We start from the raw sequence: 22,209 nt of genomic DNA, 5'->3' as shown, positions 1-22,209 counted from the left end.
AATGTTGTGATAAATACCGAAAGAAAAAGCCGAAAATTAAAAGGAGGAGTGCCTTTGGTGGGGTGGGTTATGGGGCTGCTATTTTTTATTAGCTTATTTGATTTTAGGTATGGTGGTGTTTTTTTCCCCGCAATGTACATATATTGCTTTGCTAAAGTCGTGTAGTTTAAGGAAACAACCTTCTGAATTTGTAAAATCAGGATGATAATTACTACTTCCCAGGGTTGTGAAAGATAAGATATTAAAATTAAGTTCCCCAGCAGAGTGCTGCCACATAGTAGGTGCTCATGAAATGTTAGTTTCTTTCTCTTTGCCGATTTTGCTGTATTTTCTGTAAGAAAAGGTATCTTGAATTCCAAGCAATCAATGTATGTGAACACATTTAAAACCCATCTAATTTTTAAGTAGAGTATTTCAGACTTAAGTACTGGTTATGCATCATTAAAAAGATTATGACAAACATTCAAGATGTCAGATTTTTGGTGAGAACAACTTTTTTCCTTATAAAGAAGTCACAGATAGTAAAAATGTATTCAGAAGTGAAGTGCACACCAAAAAATTAATTCAATGAAATTTAACACCCTTTTCTTCAACCATTTTGGATGTACTTCTTATTTCAACAAAACAGGAAAATCTATCTCCAGCAATATTTAGATCAGCATTTATTATACATTCAATAAATCTTGGTTGTTTATATTGTTGACTAAATTGCCTTAAGTTACCAGAGTCATTTGTGGCGGGAAAAGTATAAATGTTGTTGAATGCTAAAGTGAAGGCATTAGTTTATTATAGTTCCACTTTATTACAGAATTATTATCAGGTGACTAGTAAGCCCTGCACAAATCTTTTCTCAAAATTGTTTGGTTGGATAAGTTCAGAAGATTGGGCTAATACTAGCCTATAATATGAAGAACATAAGTGATGTGTTATTTTGTTTTAATGTTTCTGCTTGGAATATATACCCAAGATTTTCTGCAAGCTACTGTCCAATGTACCTAACTGAGAAATTATTTCACAAAAGCATTCTGTTTGTACCTCTTTGAGTAATTTAATAAGCATTTTCTTATCAAAGTATCTATGATTACAGTGTAGGGTATGTCGTGTCTTCTTTCTAATATTCTCTGTGGATGGAACAGAAGACTGAACAGTACTCTTGGTAAGAGGAATACTTTTTTGACAAAGTTACAGACTTTTTCACGTGATTTTAGTTCTAGCGGGATGTACTCTGGACCCTGCAATGAACACATTAAAAGTGTTTCCTGTTAAAAGTATTAGACATTTCTGTAAATGGAAGGAAAAGAAAAAGATTTCAGAGCATCTGAGGCAATAATAGCTTGTGAGTCCTGGTAAATGAAGAAACCCATAAATTTTATAGCAAAGAGGTAAGCTTTTTGAGGGAAAGAATACTATGTCAAATCAGGGATGGGTGATAAAAATTGTTCTCATTTTCTTTTGGGTTATTTTTGTTCTACTTTTTTACAGCCTCCCTCCACCAAACACACACAATAATATTTTTATTTTATTGTACTCAACAGATGTTTATATGTTGGTTTGTGCCATGTACTGTTCTAAGCACCCTCACAAATATTTACTCACTTAGCCCTATGAGCTGGGTACTATTATTATCCCTGTTTATTTTATTTTTTAATATTTAATGAAACTGAGGCAATGCTTTTCCAAGACCCTGCATGCAAATAGTAAAATTGCACAGCTGGTATTTGAACCTGGTAATCTGGCTGTAAAGTCAGTTCTCTTAACTACTATGCTCTTTCACCTGCTAATGTTACCTTAGAGTGGTCAGCAAAAGAGGCAGAGTTCTATACTCCTGGGTCGTGTGACACTGTCAGTGGTTATATCATATACCCTTACAAAAATAAATTCATTAGCAAAATTGTCTGTTTTACTGTTATTTAGTGGGAAAAAATTTGTAGTCATCTATTCAAAAATATAAAAACAGAATACATAGGTTTTTTGTTGCTACCAGCAGTTGTAGGAAAAATTGTGATGAATGAAATTCTGTACGCTAAAGATGCAACTTCATGCATCATTTAGAGAACTCCTTTATAAAGAACGTGTTTGGCACTTAATGGCACTCAATAAATATTGAGTCCAATTAAATGTTGAACAAGAATGCACAATATATTTTCAAATTCATCATGTTCTTTTTAATTTCATGTTTACATGTATGGGTGTGATGTAAAATTTGAGATATGCATCATAAAAGTTTTAGGAAATTTTGATAATTTTGTAGGAGATTTTTTTTTTTTTTTTTTGCTAAGAAAGATAAGCCCTGAGCTAACATCTGTTGCCAATCCTCCTCTTTTTGCTGAGGAAGACTGGCCCTGGCTGACATCCGTGACCATCTTCCTCTACTTCATATGTGGGACGCCTGCCACAGCATGGCTCGATAAGCAGTGCATAGGTCCGTGCCCAGGATCTGAACCCGTGAACCCCGGGCCACCAAAGCAGAGTGCGCGAGCTTAACCACTATGCCACCAGGCCGGCTCCTGTAGGGGATAATTTTAAATAGGCAGCAGCTGATGATGCAGCATAAAGCATGGTCTATAATAATCAGATTTTACAAATTCAAGCCTAGAACTTCTCTACGGACAAATCTATGTTCTTAAAATCAGTGTTGTGGCCTGACTTTCTCTTGCCAATGAGATAGAAACCATTGTATTTATTTCCTGATGAAGGGGAAAGGGATGTCTCTGTCCCATGCACAGATATCCCTGTTCTTATTTCCTTGGGTGGCCTCTTGAGAGATCTCATAATGAGTGTGTGATTCTGTCCTTAGTCACCATGACTATTTCCTTAGCAAATTCATTAAATCTCTTCTCTTCTCTCTAAATTTTTGTCACCCATAAAATATCTCTCACATATTAGACTTCCTTGAAATATGGCTATTTTTCATTTATTTTTGTTTCCTATCAATATAACATTTTAAGACTAGCATGTTAAATACATTATTTAGTTTTATATTTGCTCAAAAACCCAAGCCATAGGCTCTCTACATTGACTATATCCTGGGGCAGATTTATCTGTTAACAGTAACCAGTATTGAAGACAGGTTAAACAATGGTACGGACATACAGTCATGATTCTTGAATATGTTGAAAACCAAAGACTTAGTTTTGTATTGGAACTGCATCACTACTGTCAGTGAAACACATCTCTTACAGAGGATTTTCAAAATTTTCATTGATAGTAATATTTTTTGTTTTTTGCTTAGCAGTAATGAATTTATATCTCATGTTTTACTGCCAAGAGAAAATATGTTATCCCTTGTGACAGACAGAAAAATTTGACTTGTTTTCAAAGCAAACGGTAAATCAGTCCTTGGATGCAGTGTTTGTGTTGCTGAACTGCATTGTGTTTTCTTTGTAGGATTACTGTTTTGGAATTGATCATGAATTGATTATGTGCTTTGTCCCATAATTCTGTACCTTTTATACCATTGCTTTTGCCTTTTCTGGAAGAATATCTAATTATTTCATATGATGTAGCACTTTTTTTTGTAACTATAATAATTTTTTTTACTGTCCGTGCAGAAATTTAGAAGGAAGTTTTAACCTCTTGAAAGTTATTTTTCATATATACTGATATTTTCTAAAACTAAAAATGATTATTTATGGAGTTGTTTTTCATGTCCATAATGTTTTGCACTTGGCTTTAACAGATTGGAGGATCATTCATCTCAACTCTTAAAAAAGAAAAAAAAAATCTCATGTCATTACATAGGAACTTCCAAAAAGAACACTTCTCACAAAAGAGGAGGAAAGTGTATTTCAAAATGTAATATTTGAAATGAAAACGTAATAAGGCTAGTATCATAGAATGGGACAGGATTGCCCTCTTGGAGCCTGGAATATAATTGAAAAAAAGGATCTTATTTTTATTACTATCACCATTCTAATGGTTCAAAAGTAATGAGTAGAAGTACCACAGATTAATTTTCCCCTTACTTAAGAATTAAACTTTCCTTTGGGGAATGGATTTTCTATTAAAAAATAATCAGGACCATCATTTAAAAAAATTTAATATATTTGACACATAACATTATGTAAATTTAAGGTGTACAGTGTGCTGCTTTTGGTACATTTATATATTATAATATGATTACCGTTGTAGTGATATTTATTTATTTATTTTTTAATTTTATTTATTTTTTTTACCCCCCAAAGCCCCAATAGATAGTTGTATGTCATAGTTGCACATCCTTCTAGTTGCTGTATGTGGGACGTGGCCTCAGCGTGGCCGGAGAAGTGGTGCATCGGTGCGCGCCTGGGATCCGAACCCGGGCCACCAGTAGCAGAGTGCACGCACTTAACCGCTAAGCCACAGGGTCAGCTCTGTAGCGATATTTATCACTTTACATAATTATAATACAGTATTGTTGTCCGTATTCGTTATACTGTGCATTAGATCACTATGGCTTATTTACTACTTGTTGCAAGTTTTCTCTCTTAAACAACATCAGTTTTATTCCCCAACCTGCCATTCCCTGGTAACCAGCATTTTACTCTGTTTTTTTTGAGTTTGACTTTTTTAGATTCCATATATAAGTGATATCATACAGTACTTGTCTTTCTCTGTCTGACTTATCTCACTTAGCATAATGTGCTCAAGGTTCGCCCATGTTGTCACAAGTAGCAAGATTACCCTCCTTTTTCATGACTCGATAATATTCCATTGGTTTATATACCACATCTTTTTTATCCTTCATCCACTGATGGGCATTTAGAGTGTTTCCATATCTTGGCTATTGTGAATAATGCTGCAATAAACATAAGAGTGCATATATCTCTTCAAAATACTGTTTTTGGTTTGTTTGGGTATATACCCAGTAGTGCAATTACTGGATCATATGGTAGATCTATTTTTAAATTTTTTGAGGAACCTCCATATAGTTTTTCATAGTGGTTGGATCAATTTACGTTCCCACCAACAGTGTATGGGGGTTCCTTTTTCACCACATCCTCGCCATCGCCTGTTCTTGTCTTTTTGATGATAGACATTCTATTGAGTGTGAGGCACTATCTCTTTGTGGTTTCACTTGCATTTCCCTGATGATTAATGATGTTGAGCATCTTTTCATCTGCCTGAGGCCATTTTGATATCCTCTTTGGAAAAATGTCTACTTAGTTCTTCTGCCCATTTTTTAATCAGTTTGTTTTTTGTTATTAAATTGTATGAGTTCTTTATATATTTTGAATATTAATCCCTTATCTGATATATGGTTTGCAAAAATGTTTTCCCATTCTTTAGGTTGTCTTTTTATTTTGTTAGTTGTTTCTTTTGCTTGCAGAAGCTTTTGAGTTTGATATGGTCCCATTTGTTGATTAGGACCATCATTTTTAAAGGTTTAATTACAGGATAATATTCTTACCAAAAACAAGTATGGAATATCTTCAAACCAAAGACTGTATATATATTTGTGATACTGTTTTTTTTTTTTCCTATCTCTTTTCTTTATATAAAGGATAAGGTCTGATTCAGTTCTTTGCCCTATTTGATATTGAGTATGTTAAAAAATGGAAGAGGGAAAAAAGTAGCCATGGAACTGAGAAAAGAGGCCCCTTGTTCTCTCTTGTATTGGATTTCTTCCTGAGAACACACAATTTGGGGCCAAGCTACTGAGAATATCTCCCTTTCCCTTTCCTCACTTAACCAATTCTCTTCTACCTTGAAAAAAAACCAAGAAGATGAACTCCCTCTCTACTGGTTCCCCGTATCCTAGGACCCAGATGTTCAGAAAACTTGCACACATTATCACTCATTTTCCAGTCAGGAGCTGCCTCTCAGATTCTGGGTAATATAGCTGTCTCTAGACGCTGAAATAAATGAAAAAGCACAAGTGGCATGTTCTTTTGAAAATTCAGTATATTGTTCTAATAGATATATGTTTTGTGACTTCTGGATTCAAACACATTGAAGAAAAGAGCCAAAGCTGCTGATAAACCTAATCTGGAGGAATATGCAAGCTCTTTTATAAAATTAATACTATAGGAATTTGGAAAATACAGAAAGCTATGAAGAGGAAAACAGTAACCCCAAAATGCCACTTAAAAGATACATTTGGAGAAGTAGTTTAGTTTAGTGTACCATAGTGGTCAGGGGAAATCACCCCAGAGCCAGCTGAGATGTGAATTCTGGCTCTACCGCTTTCTGACCTTGGGCAAGTTACTCAAACCTGTCTGTGTCTCCATTTCCTCATCTCTTAAAATGGGCAAAATGATAGCTTTACCTCTTAGGTTGTCTGTTTTAGAACTCTTTTCCCTACATAACTGCTAGTAGAATTTTCTAATCTTTCTTTTTTTTAATGCTTCATGACTTATCTCTTGGAGTTCTACTAGATTTTAGTTTGCTTCAGTTAGTTGTAAGGAAATGATGGAAATTGAGTGAAATGGACTTTACCTGCAGTATGCAGTAGTATTTTGAATTATATATATGTATATGTGTATATATATATGTATATGTGTATATGTTGTTGTATCAGTGGTATGCCAAAGATGACTACCATCATCAATGCTTTTTCTAAGTAGATTTTATGGAAACAGTAGCCTGTAATTGCAAATATTCTTTAAAACTAAGGCAAAAACAAATGCCTAATGACTTATTTTTGCTGACACTGAAGTGTTATCTACATTATATGGGAAAGATGGACTAAGAGTGCTTCAGTTGTGACAACAGATTAGCTTAATAGGAAATCAACAAACCTAACATAATTTTTTTTTTTCTGGTGAGGAAGATCAGCCCTGAGCTAATATCCGATGCCAGTCTTCCTCTTTTTGCTGAGGAAGATTGGCCCTGGGCTAATATCTGTGCCCATCTTCCTCTACTTTATATGGGATGCCGCCACAGCATGGCTTGACAAGCGGTGCATCTGGGATCTGAACCTGCGAACCCCGAGCCGCCGCAGTGGAGCGTGTGCACTTAACTGCTACGCCACCAGGCCAGCCCCCCTAACAGATAATTTTATATATATATATTAAAGCCACTGAAGAAAATGAGCTTTTGAAAACTTTATTCAAGTACAATGTAAGCCCTCTTTTTATTTTTATTTTTTAGGTTTTATTTAGTTATTTTTTATTCAGATTTCCCCTGTTTTTAAAAATATTATTTTATTGAGATCAAATTGGTTTATAACATTGTGTAATTTCAGGTGTACATTATTATTATATATCAGTTTCTGTATAGACTGCATAGTGCTCACCCCCAATAGTCTAGTTTTTATCCATCACCATACATATGTGCCCCATTATCCCTCTCAACGCCCCCCCCCCAACCCCCATGCCCTTCCTCTCTGGTAACCATTAATCTGTTTTCCTTATCCATGTACTTGTTTATCTTCCACATATGAATGAAATAATACTGTGTTTGTCTTTCTCTGTCTGGCTTATTTCACTTAACACCTAATGACATAGGTGTTAGATTCATCCATGTCGTTGCAAATGGGATGATTTTGTCTTTTCTTATGGCTGAGTAGTATTCTATTGTAGGTATGTACCACATCTTCTTTATCCATTCATCAGTCGATGGACACTTGGGTTGCTCCCACGTACTGGCTATTGTGAATAATGCTGCAATGAACTAGGGGTGCATACATCTCTTTGTTCTTCAGATAAATACCCAGTTGTGGGATAGCTGGATCATATGGTATTTCTATTTTTAATTTTTTGAGAAATCTCCATACTGTTTTCCATAGTGGCTGCACCAGATTGCATTCCCACCAGCAGTGTATGAGGGTTTCCTTTTCTCTACATCCTCTCCAACATTTATCATTTTTTGCCTTGTTAATTATAGCCATTCTGACGGGTGTAAGGTGATATCATATTGTAGTTTTGGTTTGCATTTCCTTAATAATTCGTGATGTGGAACATCTTTTCATATGCCTATTGGCCATCTGTATATCTTCTTTGGAAGAATGTCTGTTCATATCCTCTGCCCATTTTTTGATTGAGTTGTTTGTTTTTATTGTTGTTGAGTTGTATGAGTTCTTTATATATTTTGGAGATTAACCCCTTGTCAGATATATGATTTGCAAATATTTTCTCCCAGTTGGTGGGTTGTCTTTTGGTTTTGTTCCTGATTTCTTTTGCCTTGCATAAGCTTTTTAGTCAGATATAGTCCCGTTTATTTTTTCTTTTGTTTCCCTTGCCTGAGTAGACATGGTATTCAAAAGATGTTTCTAAGACCCATGTCAAAGAGCGTACTGCCTATATTTTCTTCTAGGAGTTTCGTGGGTTCATGTCTTACCTTCAAGTCTTTAATCCATTTTGAGTTAATCTTTATGTATGCTGTAAAATAATGGTCTACCTTAATTCTTTTGCATGTGGCTGTCCCGTTTTCCCCACACCATTTATTGAAAAGACTTTCCTTTGTCTGCATTGTATGTTCTTGGCTCCTTTGTCAAAGATTAGCTGTCTGTAGATGTGTGGTTTTATTTCTGGGCTTTCAATTCTCTTCCATTGATCTGTGTGTCTGTTTTTGTGCCAGTACCATGCTGTTTTGATTATTATAGCTTTGTAGTATAATTTGAAGTCAGGGATTGTGATGCATTCAGCTTTGTTCTTTTTTCTCAGGATTGCTTTAGCTATTCGAGGTCTTTGGTGTTCCATGTAAATTTTAGGATTCTTTGTTGTATTTCCATGAAGAGTGTCATTGGGATTCTGCTTGGGATTGCGTTGAATCTGTAGATTGCTTTAGGTTACATGGACATTTTAACTATCCATGAGCATGGACTATCTTTCCATTTCTTTATGTCTTCTTCAGTTTCTTTTAATAATCTCTTATAGTTTTCAGTGTATAGCTCTTTCACCTCCTTGATTAAATTTATCCTAGATATTTTATTCCTTTTGTTGCAGTTGTAAATGGGATTCTATTTTTGGCTTCTCTGTCTAGTAGTTTGTTATTAGCGTATAGAAATGCAACTGATTTTTTAAGTTGATTTCGTACCCTGCAACTTGGCTGTAGTTGTTGATTATTTCTTATAGTTTTCTGGTGGATTCTTTAGGGTTTTCTATATATAGAATCATGTCATCCTCAAACAGCAAGCGTTTTACTTCTTCCTCTCCAATTTGGATACCTTTTATTTCTTTGTCTTGCCTAATTGCTCTTGCCAAAACCTTGACTGCTATGTTGAATAAGAGTGGTGGGACTGGGCACCCTTGTCCTGTTCATGTTCTCAGAGGCATGGCTTTTAGTTTTTCAGCATTAAGTATGATGTTGGCTTGGGTTTGTCATATATGGCCTTTATTATGTTGAGGTACTTTCCTTCCATACCCATTTTATTGTGAGTTTTTATCGTAAATGGATGCTGCATCTTGTCACATGCTTTCTTTGCATCTATTGAGATGATTATATGACTTTTATTCCTCATTTTGGTGATATGGTCTATCACATTGATTGATTTGCAGATGTTGAACCATACCTGGTATCAATCCCACTTGATCATGGTGTATTATCCTTTTAATGTATTGTTGTGTTCCATTTGCTAATATTTTGTTGAGGATTTTTGCATCTATGTTCATCAGCAATATTGGCCTGTAATTTTCCTCTTTTGTGTTGTCCTTGTCTTGTTTTGGTGTTAGGGTAATGTTGGCCTCGTAGAATGAGTTAGGAAGCATCCCGTCTTCTTCAGTTTTTTGGAAGAGTTTGGAAATAGGTATTAAATCTGTAGATGTTTGGTAGAATTCTCCAGAGAAGCTATCTGCTCCTGGAGTGTTGTTTTTTGAGGTTTTGGATTACTGTTTCAATCTCTTTACTTGTGATTGGTTTATTCAGATTCTCTATTTCTTCTTGATTCAGTGTTAGGAGGTTGTATGAGTCTAAGTATTTATCCATTTCTTCTAGCTTATCAAATTTGTTGTGATATAGTTTTTCATAGTAGTCTCTTATAGACCTTTGTATATCTGTGGTGTCCATTGTAATTTCTCCTCTTTCATTTTTAATTTTATTTATTTGAGGCTTTTTTCTTTTTTCCTTAGTCTAGCTAAGAGTTTGTCAATTTTGTTTATTTTCAGAAAACCAGCTCTTAGTTTCATTAATCATTTCTATTGTTTTTTTAGTCTCTATTTCATTTATTTCTGCCCTAATTTTTATTATTTCCCTCCTTCTGCTGACTTTGTGCTTTGTTTGTTCTTCTTTTTCTAGTTCTATTAGGTGTCATTTAAGATTACTTATTTGAGGCTTTTCTTGTTTGTTGAGGTAGGCCTGTATTGCTAGAAATTTCCCTCTTAGTACCGGTTTTGCAGCATCCCATAAGAGTTGGTATGTTGTGTTTTCATTTTCGTTTGTCTCCAGGTATTTTTGATTGCTCCTTTGATTTCTTCACTGATCCAATGGTTGTTCAGTAGTATGTTGTTTAGTCTCCACGTCTTTATCCCTTTCCCAGCTTTTTTTTCTTATAGTTGATTTCTAGTTTCATAGCATTTTGTTTGGGAAAGATGCTTGATATATTTCATCCCCTTAAATTTATTGAGGCTTACATTGTTTCCCAACATATCATCTATCTTTGAGAATGTTCCATGTGTATTTGAGAAGTATGTGTATCCTGCTGTTTTGGGATGGAATGGTCCCTGTGTATCTGTTAAGCCTATCTGATCTAGTGTTTCATTTAAGGCCACTGTTTCCTTGTTGATATTCTGTCTGGATGACCTATCCATTGATGTAAGTGGGGTGTTGAGGTCCCCTACTATTATTGTGTTGCTGTCAGTTTCTCTCTTGAGTTCTGTTAATAGTTCCTTTATATGTTTTGGTGGTCCTGTGTTAAGTGCATATATATTATTATTATTTTTTTGTGTGTGAGGAAGATCAGCCCTGAGCTAACATCCATGCTAATCCTCCTCTTTTTGCTGAGGAAGACTGGCTCTGAGCTAACATCTATTGCCAATCCTCCTCCCTTTTCTTCCCCAAAGCCCCAGCAGATAGTTGTATGTCATAGTTGCACTTCCTTCTAGTTGCTGTATGTGGGACATGGCTTCAGCATAGCCAGAGAAGCAGTGCGTCGGTGCGCGCCTGGGATCCGAACCCAGGCCACCAGTAGCGGAGTGCACGCACTTAACCGCTAAGCCACGGGGCCGGCCCCTATATTCTTAAGTATTATGTCCTCTTTGTGGAATGTCCCTTTTATCATTATATACTGTCCCTCTTTGTCTCTCTTTATCTTTTTTTTATTGAAGTCTGGTTTGTCTGATAGGAGTATGGCAACACCTACCTGGTTTCTTTTGCTTGCAGTTTGCTTGGAGTATCATCTTTCATCCCTTCACTCTGAGCCTATGTTTGTCTTTAGAGCTGAGATGTGTTTGCTGGAGGCAGCATATTGTTGGATCTTGTTTTTTTAATCCATCCAGCACTCTGTGTCTTTTGATTGGAGAATTCAATCCATTTACATTTAGAATAATTGTTGTGATATGAGAGCTTAATACTGCCATTTTGTCTGTTGTTTTCCAGTTATTCTATATTGCTGTTGTTTCTTTTCCCTTGTATTTCTGACTGCCGTTTTCCAGTTATTCTATATTGCTGTTGTTTCTTTTCCCTTGTATTTCTGACTGCCATTTCAGTTTCTTGGTTTTTTTTAGTGGTTTCCCCTTTATTTATGATTTTTGTTTCTGTTCTGATTTTTCTTTTTTTTGTTACTAGTTACCATGAGGTTTGTATAAAAGATCTCATGGATGATAGTCCATTTTCTGATAGCCTCTTATCTCTGTTAGCCTGAACAGGTTCCATCCCTTTCCTTTTCCCTTTCTGAGTTATTGTTGTCACAAATTATTCTTTTTTGTGTTGTGAGTTTGTGACTAAATTGCAGTGTTTATAATTATTTTTGATGCTTTCCTTCCCTTTATCTTTTATATTATAAATAAATATTTGCTAACCTATTCTGATAGAGAGCTGCAATTTTCTGATTTTGTCTGTCTATACCTTGCTCAAAGCTTTGTAAACCTTTTCCTTTTTGTTTCAGGAAGGAGGGCTTCCTTCATCATTTCTTGTAAGGCATGTCTAGTGGCATTGAACTCCCTTAGCTTTTGTTTATCTGGGAAAGCTTTTATTTCTCCATTATATCTGAAAGATAATTTCACTGGATAGAGTATTCTTGCCTGCAAGTTTTTGCCCTCAGGATTTTGAATATATCATTCCTTTCTCTCCTAGCCTGTAAGGTTTCTGCTGAGAAATCTGCTGAAAACCTGATAGCAGTTCCTTTGTAGGTTATTTTTTTCTGCCTTGCTGCCCTTAATACTTTTTCTTTGTCATTGACTTTTGCCAGTTTTAACACTATGTGCCTTGGAAAAGCTCTTTTTGCATTGATGTAATTTGGAGTTCTATTGGCTGAATATACCTGTAAGTCCAGTTTCTTCCCCAGGTTTGGAAAGTTCTCAGCTATTATTTCTTTGAAGAGGCTCTCTATTCCTTTCTCCCTCTGAAATACCTATAATACTTATGTTTCTTTTCCTAATTGAGTCAGATATTTCTCAAAGAATTTCTTCATTTTTAAAAAATCTTAGTTCTCTCTCTCTGTCCACGTGAAGTATTTCTATATTTCTATCTTCTAATTCACTAATATTGTCTTCCATAAGATCTGCTCTATTTTTTATGGTTTCTGCATTATTTTTTTATCTCATTAATTTTGTTCTTCATATTCAGAATTTCTGAATAGTTTTTTTTTTAAGGGCTTGAATCTCTTTGGTGAAGTATTCCTTTTATTCCTGAGCTCATTGAACTGTCTTTCTGTGTTTTCTTGTAACTCGTTGAGTTTCTTCATGACAGCTATTTTGAATTCTCTGTCATTTAGATTGTAATTTTCTGTGACTTGAGGATTGTTTTCTGGAGGCTTGTCATTTTTCTTCTGCTCTGCAGCGTTACTGTAGTTCTTCCTGGTATTTGATGAAGCGATCCTTTGCCGGCGAATGTGTAATAGCATTAGGTTGCAGATTCCACTTGCCACCACAAGGTGGGGGAAGAAGCTGTGTTTTCTGATGTCCCCTGTCTGCTGGTAGTTGTGCTAGTGGGGCCTCTCTGCGTTCGCATGGGCTAGCCACAGCCACTCTGCGGGTTGCGCTCATGCAGGTGGGGCCTGTGTGTTCTGTGGTCAGGTTGTGCTCACACAGGTAGGGCCAGCTGAGCTGTTGTGCTAGGCGAGAGCAGCACTTGCGTGCAGGCTGGTGCTAGCTGAGCCGCCACCACTCAGTGGAGAGCTGTCACGTGGGCAGGGCCACCTCAGTAGGTTGGTGCTCTCGCGGGCTAGTCTACCACTCTGAAAGCGTTCACATGCAGGCCGAGCTGCCCCCACTTCCACTCACAGTTGCGCCAGCCACTGTGTGAGTATCCATGACCTGGATTGCTGCATCTGGGGAGGCGGAGGCGTCTGCTCACCTAGTTGCACTGCTTCCCAGGAATCCAGTCCACCCACTTGCAGATGTATGGCTTCATGGATCTCTCAGGTGTCCTAATGTGTTGTGTCCTCTGTTGGTTAATGGCTATCCATTTAGTTGTAACTTAGAGGGGAGAGATAAAGCGAACAACTCACTCCACCATGATGCTGATGTCACTCCCTGTAAGCCCTCTTTTTAAATGAGAAGAGCCAATATCATAGGCATGTCCTTGGCTGTATAAGCACATTCAGAGATATTACCCATTAATATCCAACCTTATCCCCAGAATGCTTCTGGTTGCTTTTTGTTGTTTATTGATGAATGGTTTTCATAGAAATAGAAGTGTTGCTTTTGTTCCTGTAGTATATTGTTACTCAACATGATGAAATAAAACTAGAAGAAGATTTCCCTGTATTTTTCCACTTAACATTTTGCTTATTTTTCTTTGAAATATAGTCCTGTTCATATGAGAGCCAGAGTATTGAGAAAGGTGACTGATCTCTGATTTTGTCTAGTCTCTGTAATGCTTCCTCCCTGCCAGTTGCCATTTCAGGTGAGAAAATGCAGTCTACTAAATCATCTTGGCTGGAAAAGAAAAGTTAAGCTCTAATGCTTAGCCAGAAATTGTAAAAACTTTGTGTGGCTGTCAAAATTGTCACTTTTTTGGCACGTGCCTCTTCTAAACACTTGTAAATACTTTACTAACCATATGACTAACAGATCCTCTGGTCTTTAATTATAAAGACCTTTTTCTTAGAAGGAAAGTGTGTGTGTGTGTGTATCTCTTGTGGTCCCATCATATTCAAATAAAATGAAATAAAAATTAGAATTTCAGTGGCATTTCTGAATAAGTGGGTGGCTTTGGTGTTCATTCCAATTATGAACAATGATTTCCTTTTCTAATATGAGCTCTAAAAAGAATGCAGTGGGAAGACCACAGTATCAAAATGCCAAACTGTTTATGGTTGGAAGAAGCTGTGTGTCTGATTGTCTGCTGTTCAAAAGAGGAAGCACACATATAGACTAGTATACACCTCAGCTTGACTGCTATTGAGATGTGTTTCTACTTGGAAGAAGAGAGATAGGTATTAAGAGGGATTTTTTGTTAATTTGGTAAGAAATAAAATGGATATGCAAGTAATGTTTGATTATATGCAACTATCTCCTTTTTTGTGCCCTTTGATTTACATAAAATCATGCATTTATGGTTTTAGGGTTTCTTAATGGCTGTCATGTTGAGTTCTATGCCTGTACCAAAGTCAGAATTCCATAATTACTTTTGTAAGGGGTAAGGGGAAAATATGCTGTCTCTATTCTTCAGATTTCACAAAACATACGATTTGATTGATTCATAACTGGGAAAAATCATCCTAGTCTTTTAGAAAGAAAACTAATATTTGTTGATACTGAATTTGTAAGTTCACATAATATAGTCTTCAGTAATCTACTTATACTTGTTTTCAAGCCATTTGTGTATTCAGCAAACATTTATTAAGCACTTACTATGTGGCAGGCACTATAGTTTGCGCTGAGGATACAGCAGTGAACAAGGCAGGTATAGTCCCTGCCACCATGGAGCTTACAGGCACCAGGATGAGGAGCAGATAGACATTCAACATATAAATAACTAAATTATAGTTGTGTGAAGTTCTAAGAAGAACAAGAACAGAGTGCTATGTTAAATGTATAATAGGAGGACCATAGTTTGACAAGTTGGTAACCAAGCATTGAAATTGATTGATACTCTTATTTATGTTTGAATTATAATATCATGGGGTTCCAGAACTGGAAGAGACCTTTAAAAGTACCTAGTTAAACCCTTCATTCAATGTTTGAATCTTTGTTATTATCCATTTGATCCTTACTGGTATTTGACTATTTTTGAATTACAAAAATGGCATTTTCATGTAGTTCAACCTAATAGAACTATTTATTAAGTACAATGCTGGATCATGACTGCATAAGATGGATTAGTCAAGACAAGCCTACCCAACTCTCTGTACAGAGGAGAAATGTGAAATCAGATATTTACAACATAGTGATTATCTGTAGAAATAAAATGGCTTAAGTGCCCTCACATAACCAAAATGAACATGCTGGGTGCTGCATTGAGTGTTCTAGTTGTATGATCTAATATATCAGTTCAAAACTCCTTCACACTCTATGAGGCTGTTCTTAACCAGTGAGGGATTTTCTATATGGACATGGTTTTCAGCCACTTTCTAACTTGAGCCTAATGGCTAAAAGGTCAAGCATTTACTGATACTTCTTCAGCTTCTTAGAGAACTCCTCCCTGGTGCTGTAGGAGATTAAGATCTTATCAGTCTCTTCAGTCTCTACTCAGAAGCTGCATATCCCTGGCCGCGGCAGCACAGCGCATGGCACTGAGTTCACAGATGGTGAAAATTACTTCGAGAAGCAACTTCTATCAATCAAGATTCCACTTATTACAAGTAGATCTTAATTGGGTGAATGATGAAATGGACTATTTTCAATTGGCTTCAATTAGTTACTTGAAACTGCACAAGCCTGAGATGAATTCCTTTATGTTCTTGTTTCACCGCGTAACATACCCAGTGGTAATAAACTCTGGCATCAGAAAATGGATATGCTATGGTTCCTGTCCTCAAATTATTCTAAAGTACTTCTAAGTCTAAATACTTAGAAAGGGCTTGATAAGTGAAATATATTCTTCCATCCATCAATCTATCATTTATTAAGTACCTACAAACGCTAGGCATTGTTCTAAGCTCTAGGAATAAGCTGAAAACAAGACAAAGCCCCTGGCCACTTCCCCTAGCCCCACCCCCAATAAAAGAGACATTACTCATCAGTACATAATGTATTGATGAGGGATATAAAGAAAAAAATAGTGCAGATTAAAAAAAAAAACAGTCCAGAAGAGAATGTGATCAACTCTGGGTTGGAAATAAGGTAAACCACATGAAGAAAATAATTTTAAATCTATGTTTTGAAGGATAAATAAGAGTATGACAGGCAGACCAGGCAAGGAAGGGGCTTCCAGACAGAGAAGGAGGAACGCCAAGGCTGGAAGGCATGAAACAGGGAATAACAGATAGTAATGCATACTTGTAACAAAGATTTAGTATAGAAATTAATGAGATATGGTGTATAATCTCCTTTTAAGATTGCTGACTAATGGAATAGCATCATATTTTGATTTAAAAAAAATTGTTTCCTCAACAGTGATTCTCAGATTTATTCAGGTATTAGAACTCCTGGTAGTAAACATGCTGTGTGCAGAACCCAATAAGTTATTGTTATAATTAACTTTCAGTTATCTGAAAATGTCATTATTTATCTGAATTTAGAACCATTCTAGGCATCTTTAAGGTTAATTGACAGTAATAGATTCTAACATTTTAAAATATATTTAAGAAGAAAAACTCACACTTGAGAAAATTGTATACGTGAACTTTTTCTGTCATTTGGGAAAACGTTGCTGTTATTCTCTTTTATCATCAGAACACCAGTGTTGGTCAATAGCTTAGTTTGGGAACTGCTACACTGCAGTATATTCATCAAATGGACAAACAACCAGTGTGGGAAGAGTTAGGGAGTCACTGTCTCTTATAGCACTCAGCCCCTTCAGAAAACTGCTTTCCATGGCTCTGACTTCCTTTTATTGAGCTGAAATCTCTCTCCCTTAAAACTTAGACTTACTGCCCTTAGTTCTAACTCTTGGATAGAATTATGGAAATCATGACCTATTTCTTAGAATTATTCTGAGGAATAATAAGTAAAAATAATTCCAGTATGCTTTGTAGTATTTTAAGGTCGATTGTAAATGACAATTAATAATAGTGATGAAGCTTTGTATCATCTTTGGTGATGAAAGGGTAGGGGTTTTGTTTCGCATAAGGTAGGGTGGGAATCTGTGATCTGCAAGTCCGCATAGTCAGACCTGTAGTTTCTTCCTTTCTGTATAACTTTTGTTTATTCCTTTCTTTCCCTATGATTCTTATTTGAGTATCAGTAAGGTTTAAAGGAGTAGTTCATCTGAAGTAGAAATAGGAATCCAGAAGTAAAGGCAGAAGAATGCAATGTTAGAGTATTATGATTCTTGAAGGAAGATGAAACTAGATAACCAAAAACAACTTATGATAGAATTAAAGGAGACTTTAAATTTAAATTATTGAGAGTTGGGGAGAGAAAGGGGAGGAGACAAAGGGTGCGAAATATACATACACTCACACATATACACACACATAGATATGTACACATATATAGTGAGATAGTATGTGAGAGACATATTACACATAATACATATATAAACACACGTAAATACGGATAGATCGAGGATATGTGTTTCCATCAGCTGTTTCTTAAGTGGTAGGTAACAGATTGATACTATGCTCTTCTCATGTCTGTCCTGTTCCACTGTCTGAAGTGGCAAGTGGAGTCTATTCAGTGATTGAAAATGTGAATTTTTAAATTGATCAGTCCTGACATGCTAACCTCAGCAACTGAGCAGCTGCATAATGTGTTAGGTCATCATACCAATAATGAAGATTACATCACTGACCTGCCTTCCTTTTTTGTAGAAAAAAACAAACCTTAGAAATATGTATGATTTTTAAACAAACCAAATGATGACTGAGAATAGTGACATCTATAGTTTCATCACATCTAGTTGACTAATTAGTAAGAGCCACTCGGTTTATAAAATTAATTTTTGATTATTCTTTATTTTTAAAATGAAGTTCTAGTTTAAGACCTGAATGAAGGGTTTTAGAGAATCAAAAATTTTCTAAATTTAAAATATTTCTGTTGTGATAAGTTAAGGTGATTCTACTGAGTGACTTTAAGATAGTAATATGTGTGTTAACAGACTTCTATACAGACTTATATATACATCAGCTGTAAGATATTTACCTGGTTTTTGTACTTAGAAAAGTTTATATTTTAATTTAGTATGATCACATTCAAAATAAGAATTTCTGAAATTTGTTTTATTTTTATATCCCTAAAATAAGACAGATTTTGAACTAGATTGCTTTAAAAAAATAAATCACTTATTAAAACACACACATGCACACATCCACCCTACTGCCCCTTGGGACAGAAAAAATGAATTACCTAGCTTGGTAAATCACATTGCTTCTCCTGAAGTAGATTGCCAGCACCCAGTGCTGTAAAGAGAGGCGTGGTGAGTAAGGAAGGGTGGCTATTGTTTAGTGCTCTCTAGCAAAAGAATGGGGGGGGGGATTGAGTTTGACTGGCGTTGGCTCTCGCTTTTCTGCATTCCAAACTGTCTGAGACACAGAGCGAGGGCAAGAGAGAGAGAGAGAGAAGAAAGAGGGAGCGAGAGAGAGTGAGAGCGGGTGAGTGAGCGAGCAGGAGCGAGCACGGGCCAGTACGGTATACAAAGTGTTTTGAGTTTCTGACTGGCATGCTGGAAAGATCATGTTAGCAACACCCAGAAACTTCACAGAATGCAAATCGCAGGTAAGAGTTCCAGAGTCTCTCTGAGATTGAAGTTAAAAGTTTGTATATATTTAAAGGGAATGTTTTTTTTTTTTATTGCACAAATGCAATGACTGTTTACCTTTGTGGTTTTAAAAAACTAAGTTGGTTTTCATTACTGTGAGTTCACAGGAGTATTGTGTGTAGGCTATCCGCATTCCAGTACAAAATCTAGCACAAGCATAGCCTTCTGAGAAACTCGTAAATTGAAAGAGTAATGATCATAGCAAAATATTAACTCCACAACATTTATTTGTTCTTTTAATAATTTGAAGGGGATTCTTATTCTGGATCCTCCCCAAAATTCTTTATGGAATATTAAGATAGCCGGGAATGGATACAGTTCATTTCTCTCTGAGAGAGAAAAACTATATTGACCATCAATAAGATTGTAACAGCCTTGCTTGAATCTCAGTAGCACATAATAAATCTGTCATTCAGAAAGTTCAACAGGTTGGATCCATAGACAACAGTAAGAGCATTGAAATGAGAACTTTATTCTTTTTGCCCGAGGTAGGCTTTTAACATCCTCCGCCAATAGATGACAAGTTAGAAACTTTAACTAATTGGCTCATTGAAAGTTAAATCTGAAAGAGACTTTAGAGATCATCTATAGTCCCAGCTCTCGGTTTTCAGTGAGAACATTGAGGTCTGAGGGATTTCGTGCTTGCCCAAGATCACAGAGTTAGGAACAGAGTTGAAATGAAAATCCAGATCTCCTAATTTTCAGTTTACTGTTTTTTCATGGTACCAGTTACGGTTAGGCTTTACATTTTATCTATACTGTATCTGCTGGCCTCAGGTACCATGAATTATTGCCTAAATAGACCAAATGCATCATAAACCTAGATTGAATCTTATGGGGAGGAGCTATTGGGGGATGGATGTAGTCAAATCAATATTGACACCATATTCTTGGTCAAAACCGAAAATATATAACAAAATATTTATCAGAAGAAATACATGGCTATCAGTTAAGGAAAATGACTATAGTTTGTATGCTGCTTTTATATAAACAATTACATAGCTGTGGCATATTCTGAATATTTTTAAATGAAATTAAAACTCTTTCAAATTGATTTTAATTTCTTTTAAAGACTTTAGGACTTAGAAATTTTCTGTGTAATTTATGTTAGTAAAGCTTTTCCTGTATGCTAATATCCATTTTTGTAACCTGTATCTATTTACTGGAAACAAAAATCGTCCCATATTCACTGCCTTCTCTCTGTTTGTTTTTTAAAAATTTAAGATGACATTTTTAAATTATCCATCTCTTGGGACCAATTGCTTCAATACTCAAGGTACAGCTCTGTTTCTCTCCATTTATGAGTCCTCTGTTACTTCACCTCATGAATTATGTGTTAGAGGATAACTTAAGTGGAGGATCTTGAGAGTCACAACAGACAGTGAACATCTGTCTTCATACGTTTTCATTTAGTCCCTAAGAAAGGTTGCTGCCCTTTCCATTTTTCTGGAGACCATTGTGGGGTTGAGAGAGGCCACGCTATTCTAGTGAGCTAAATAGTAAAGATAGCCACTGTCAAAAGGATCTGTCATGGCTCTTTGCATGGGAACAAGTTAGCTTGATTTGGCTATGAGCACAGTGAAGGGATGTTGTTCTTTTGTGTTAAATCTTGACCTGCTCATTCCAGTTTTCCACTGGGTCTGTGTAAATGCAGTAGTGATTAACAAGTCTGTGTGGGATGAGCAGTAAATTGTAAGGAATAGTTTCATTACTGCTGTCGGCTATTGGAAACCAAATTACAAAGTGCATTCTCCACCCAGTAGGAAACAAGAGACTGTTTGTCTTACTGCAGAATCCATTATTTAAGCACACTGTTTATAGGAGGGCTGGTAGCTGTGAGAATAAGGACATAATGCTCTGTTCAACTTAGCAGTGTTCGTGTTATATTACGCAGGGCTTAGATTTTTCTCGCATCTTTTATCCTGGAGTATGGAATATGTGAAAGGACTGCCATGGTATGCATGTGTATGTTATGTGTGTATGATAGATGGATAAATAGACAGACAGACTCAGACAGATAGAGAGAGATTAAGGTGGACTTCTGGCCTGAGTGTATTTCCCCATGTCAGAAAAAATCAGAGGCCGTTAATCTATTGCTGGTATTTTACTGACCTAACTTGAAAGAAACTACTTTATTAACCAATCTAATCATTATAAAACTCACTACCATGCATTAGAAAGAGAAAAATATTAGAAGGAAACACATATTCCTTGTTCTTTCCTGAATACAAATGTCAGATTATGCAGGTTTATACCTTCTGTGTTAAAGAAAAGCAGTAGTAAGGTGCCCATTTTGTGACTAAAGACAAATTTTAAGTGAGAATATAGTGGGTAGAGTGAAATGAGTGGCATGAGAAAAGAAACTCTCATATGTATGTGAGATATTTTCTTTTGACCAGTGTTTTCTTGAAGGCAGGCCCATTTTCACTACTTATGATTTTCTCCTTGATATTAGTTTCTTTAAATTTTTATCATGAAATATATATATCCATATAAATACAGTTTATATATTAAATTTTCAAAGAAGGTAAAGAGCTCTGCAGTATAGCTATGACATTTTTCTGATGAAAGTTTGACTACAGTTAATCAAAACTTTTGTCTCTTTCAAAGGAGTTATTTCTCCTTTCCTGCTGCAATTTCTCCCTACCTCTTGGGTATAATTCTTGTTTTGTATCCCATTTAAAACCATAAGAATAAAATCTCTTCAAACAAAAGTCAAGACAAAAGACAGGCCAGGGCCAGGGGCCTGAGGCTGGATATGTAAAATGCTGAATTTTCAAATTAATGCTTTACTCATAAAATTTACCTGATTATGCACTCAAAACTCTGGGAATCCTTCTATGTAGATAACATGATTTTGCTTCCCCTTCTGCTCCAGTCTTGATCTTTAGCAGCCTCTAAAGAGGAAAAGTGTCGCAGGCTGGTTTTGTTCTTTCTGTTCTTGCACGCTCTCTAGCGGTTGTTCGTGTTGGTTCTTGTTTTCAGTTCCTTGTATATCAGTTTTAGTGAAGAAGCAGGTGACTGTTGTGGAAAAAGGTTCACCAGATTCTTACACTTGAGTTGCATAAACTTTCTTAAAATATCTTTTTTTTTTTTTTGCGAGGAAGATTAGCCCAGAGCTAACATCTGTTGCCAATCCTCCTCTTTTTGCTGAGGAAGATTGGACCTGGGCTAACATCCATGCCCATCTTCCTCTATTTTTCATATGTGGGACGCCTGCCACAGCATCGCCTGATAAGCAGTGCGTAGGTCTGCGCCCAGGATCTGAACCTGCAAACCCTGACCGCCAAAGCAGAGTGCGTGAACTCAACCACTACACCACATGGC

General features: G+C 36.1%; 1 protein-coding gene across 7 annotated transcripts in view; it reads left to right on the top strand.

The window, feature by feature from the left end:
* RASAL2 (RAS protein activator like 2) overlaps positions 1-22,209 on the top strand; it is a 391,607-nt gene that overhangs the window by 232,545 nt on the left and 136,853 nt on the right. The window contains exon 1 of one of the 7 annotated variants that reach the window (XM_058539993.1): positions 18,739-18,839. The exons of the other annotated variants lie outside the window; for them this stretch is intronic. Within the exon in view, the coding sequence (XP_058395976.1) occupies positions 18,827-18,839 (13 nt within the window). The 5' untranslated portion in view covers positions 18,739-18,826. Of the gene's footprint in view, positions 1-18,738; positions 18,840-22,209 lie in introns of those variants that run through there. 7 annotated transcript variants of the gene reach the window in all.

The sequence above is a fragment of the Diceros bicornis genome, chromosome 4 (genome assembly GCF_020826845.1).
Source record: "Diceros bicornis minor isolate mBicDic1 chromosome 4, mDicBic1.mat.cur, whole genome shotgun sequence".
Lineage (NCBI taxonomy): Eukaryota > Metazoa > Chordata > Mammalia > Perissodactyla > Rhinocerotidae > Diceros > Diceros bicornis.
The sequence above is the reverse complement of the archived record's forward strand: the minus strand, read 5'-3'. Positions and strand labels throughout refer to the sequence as shown.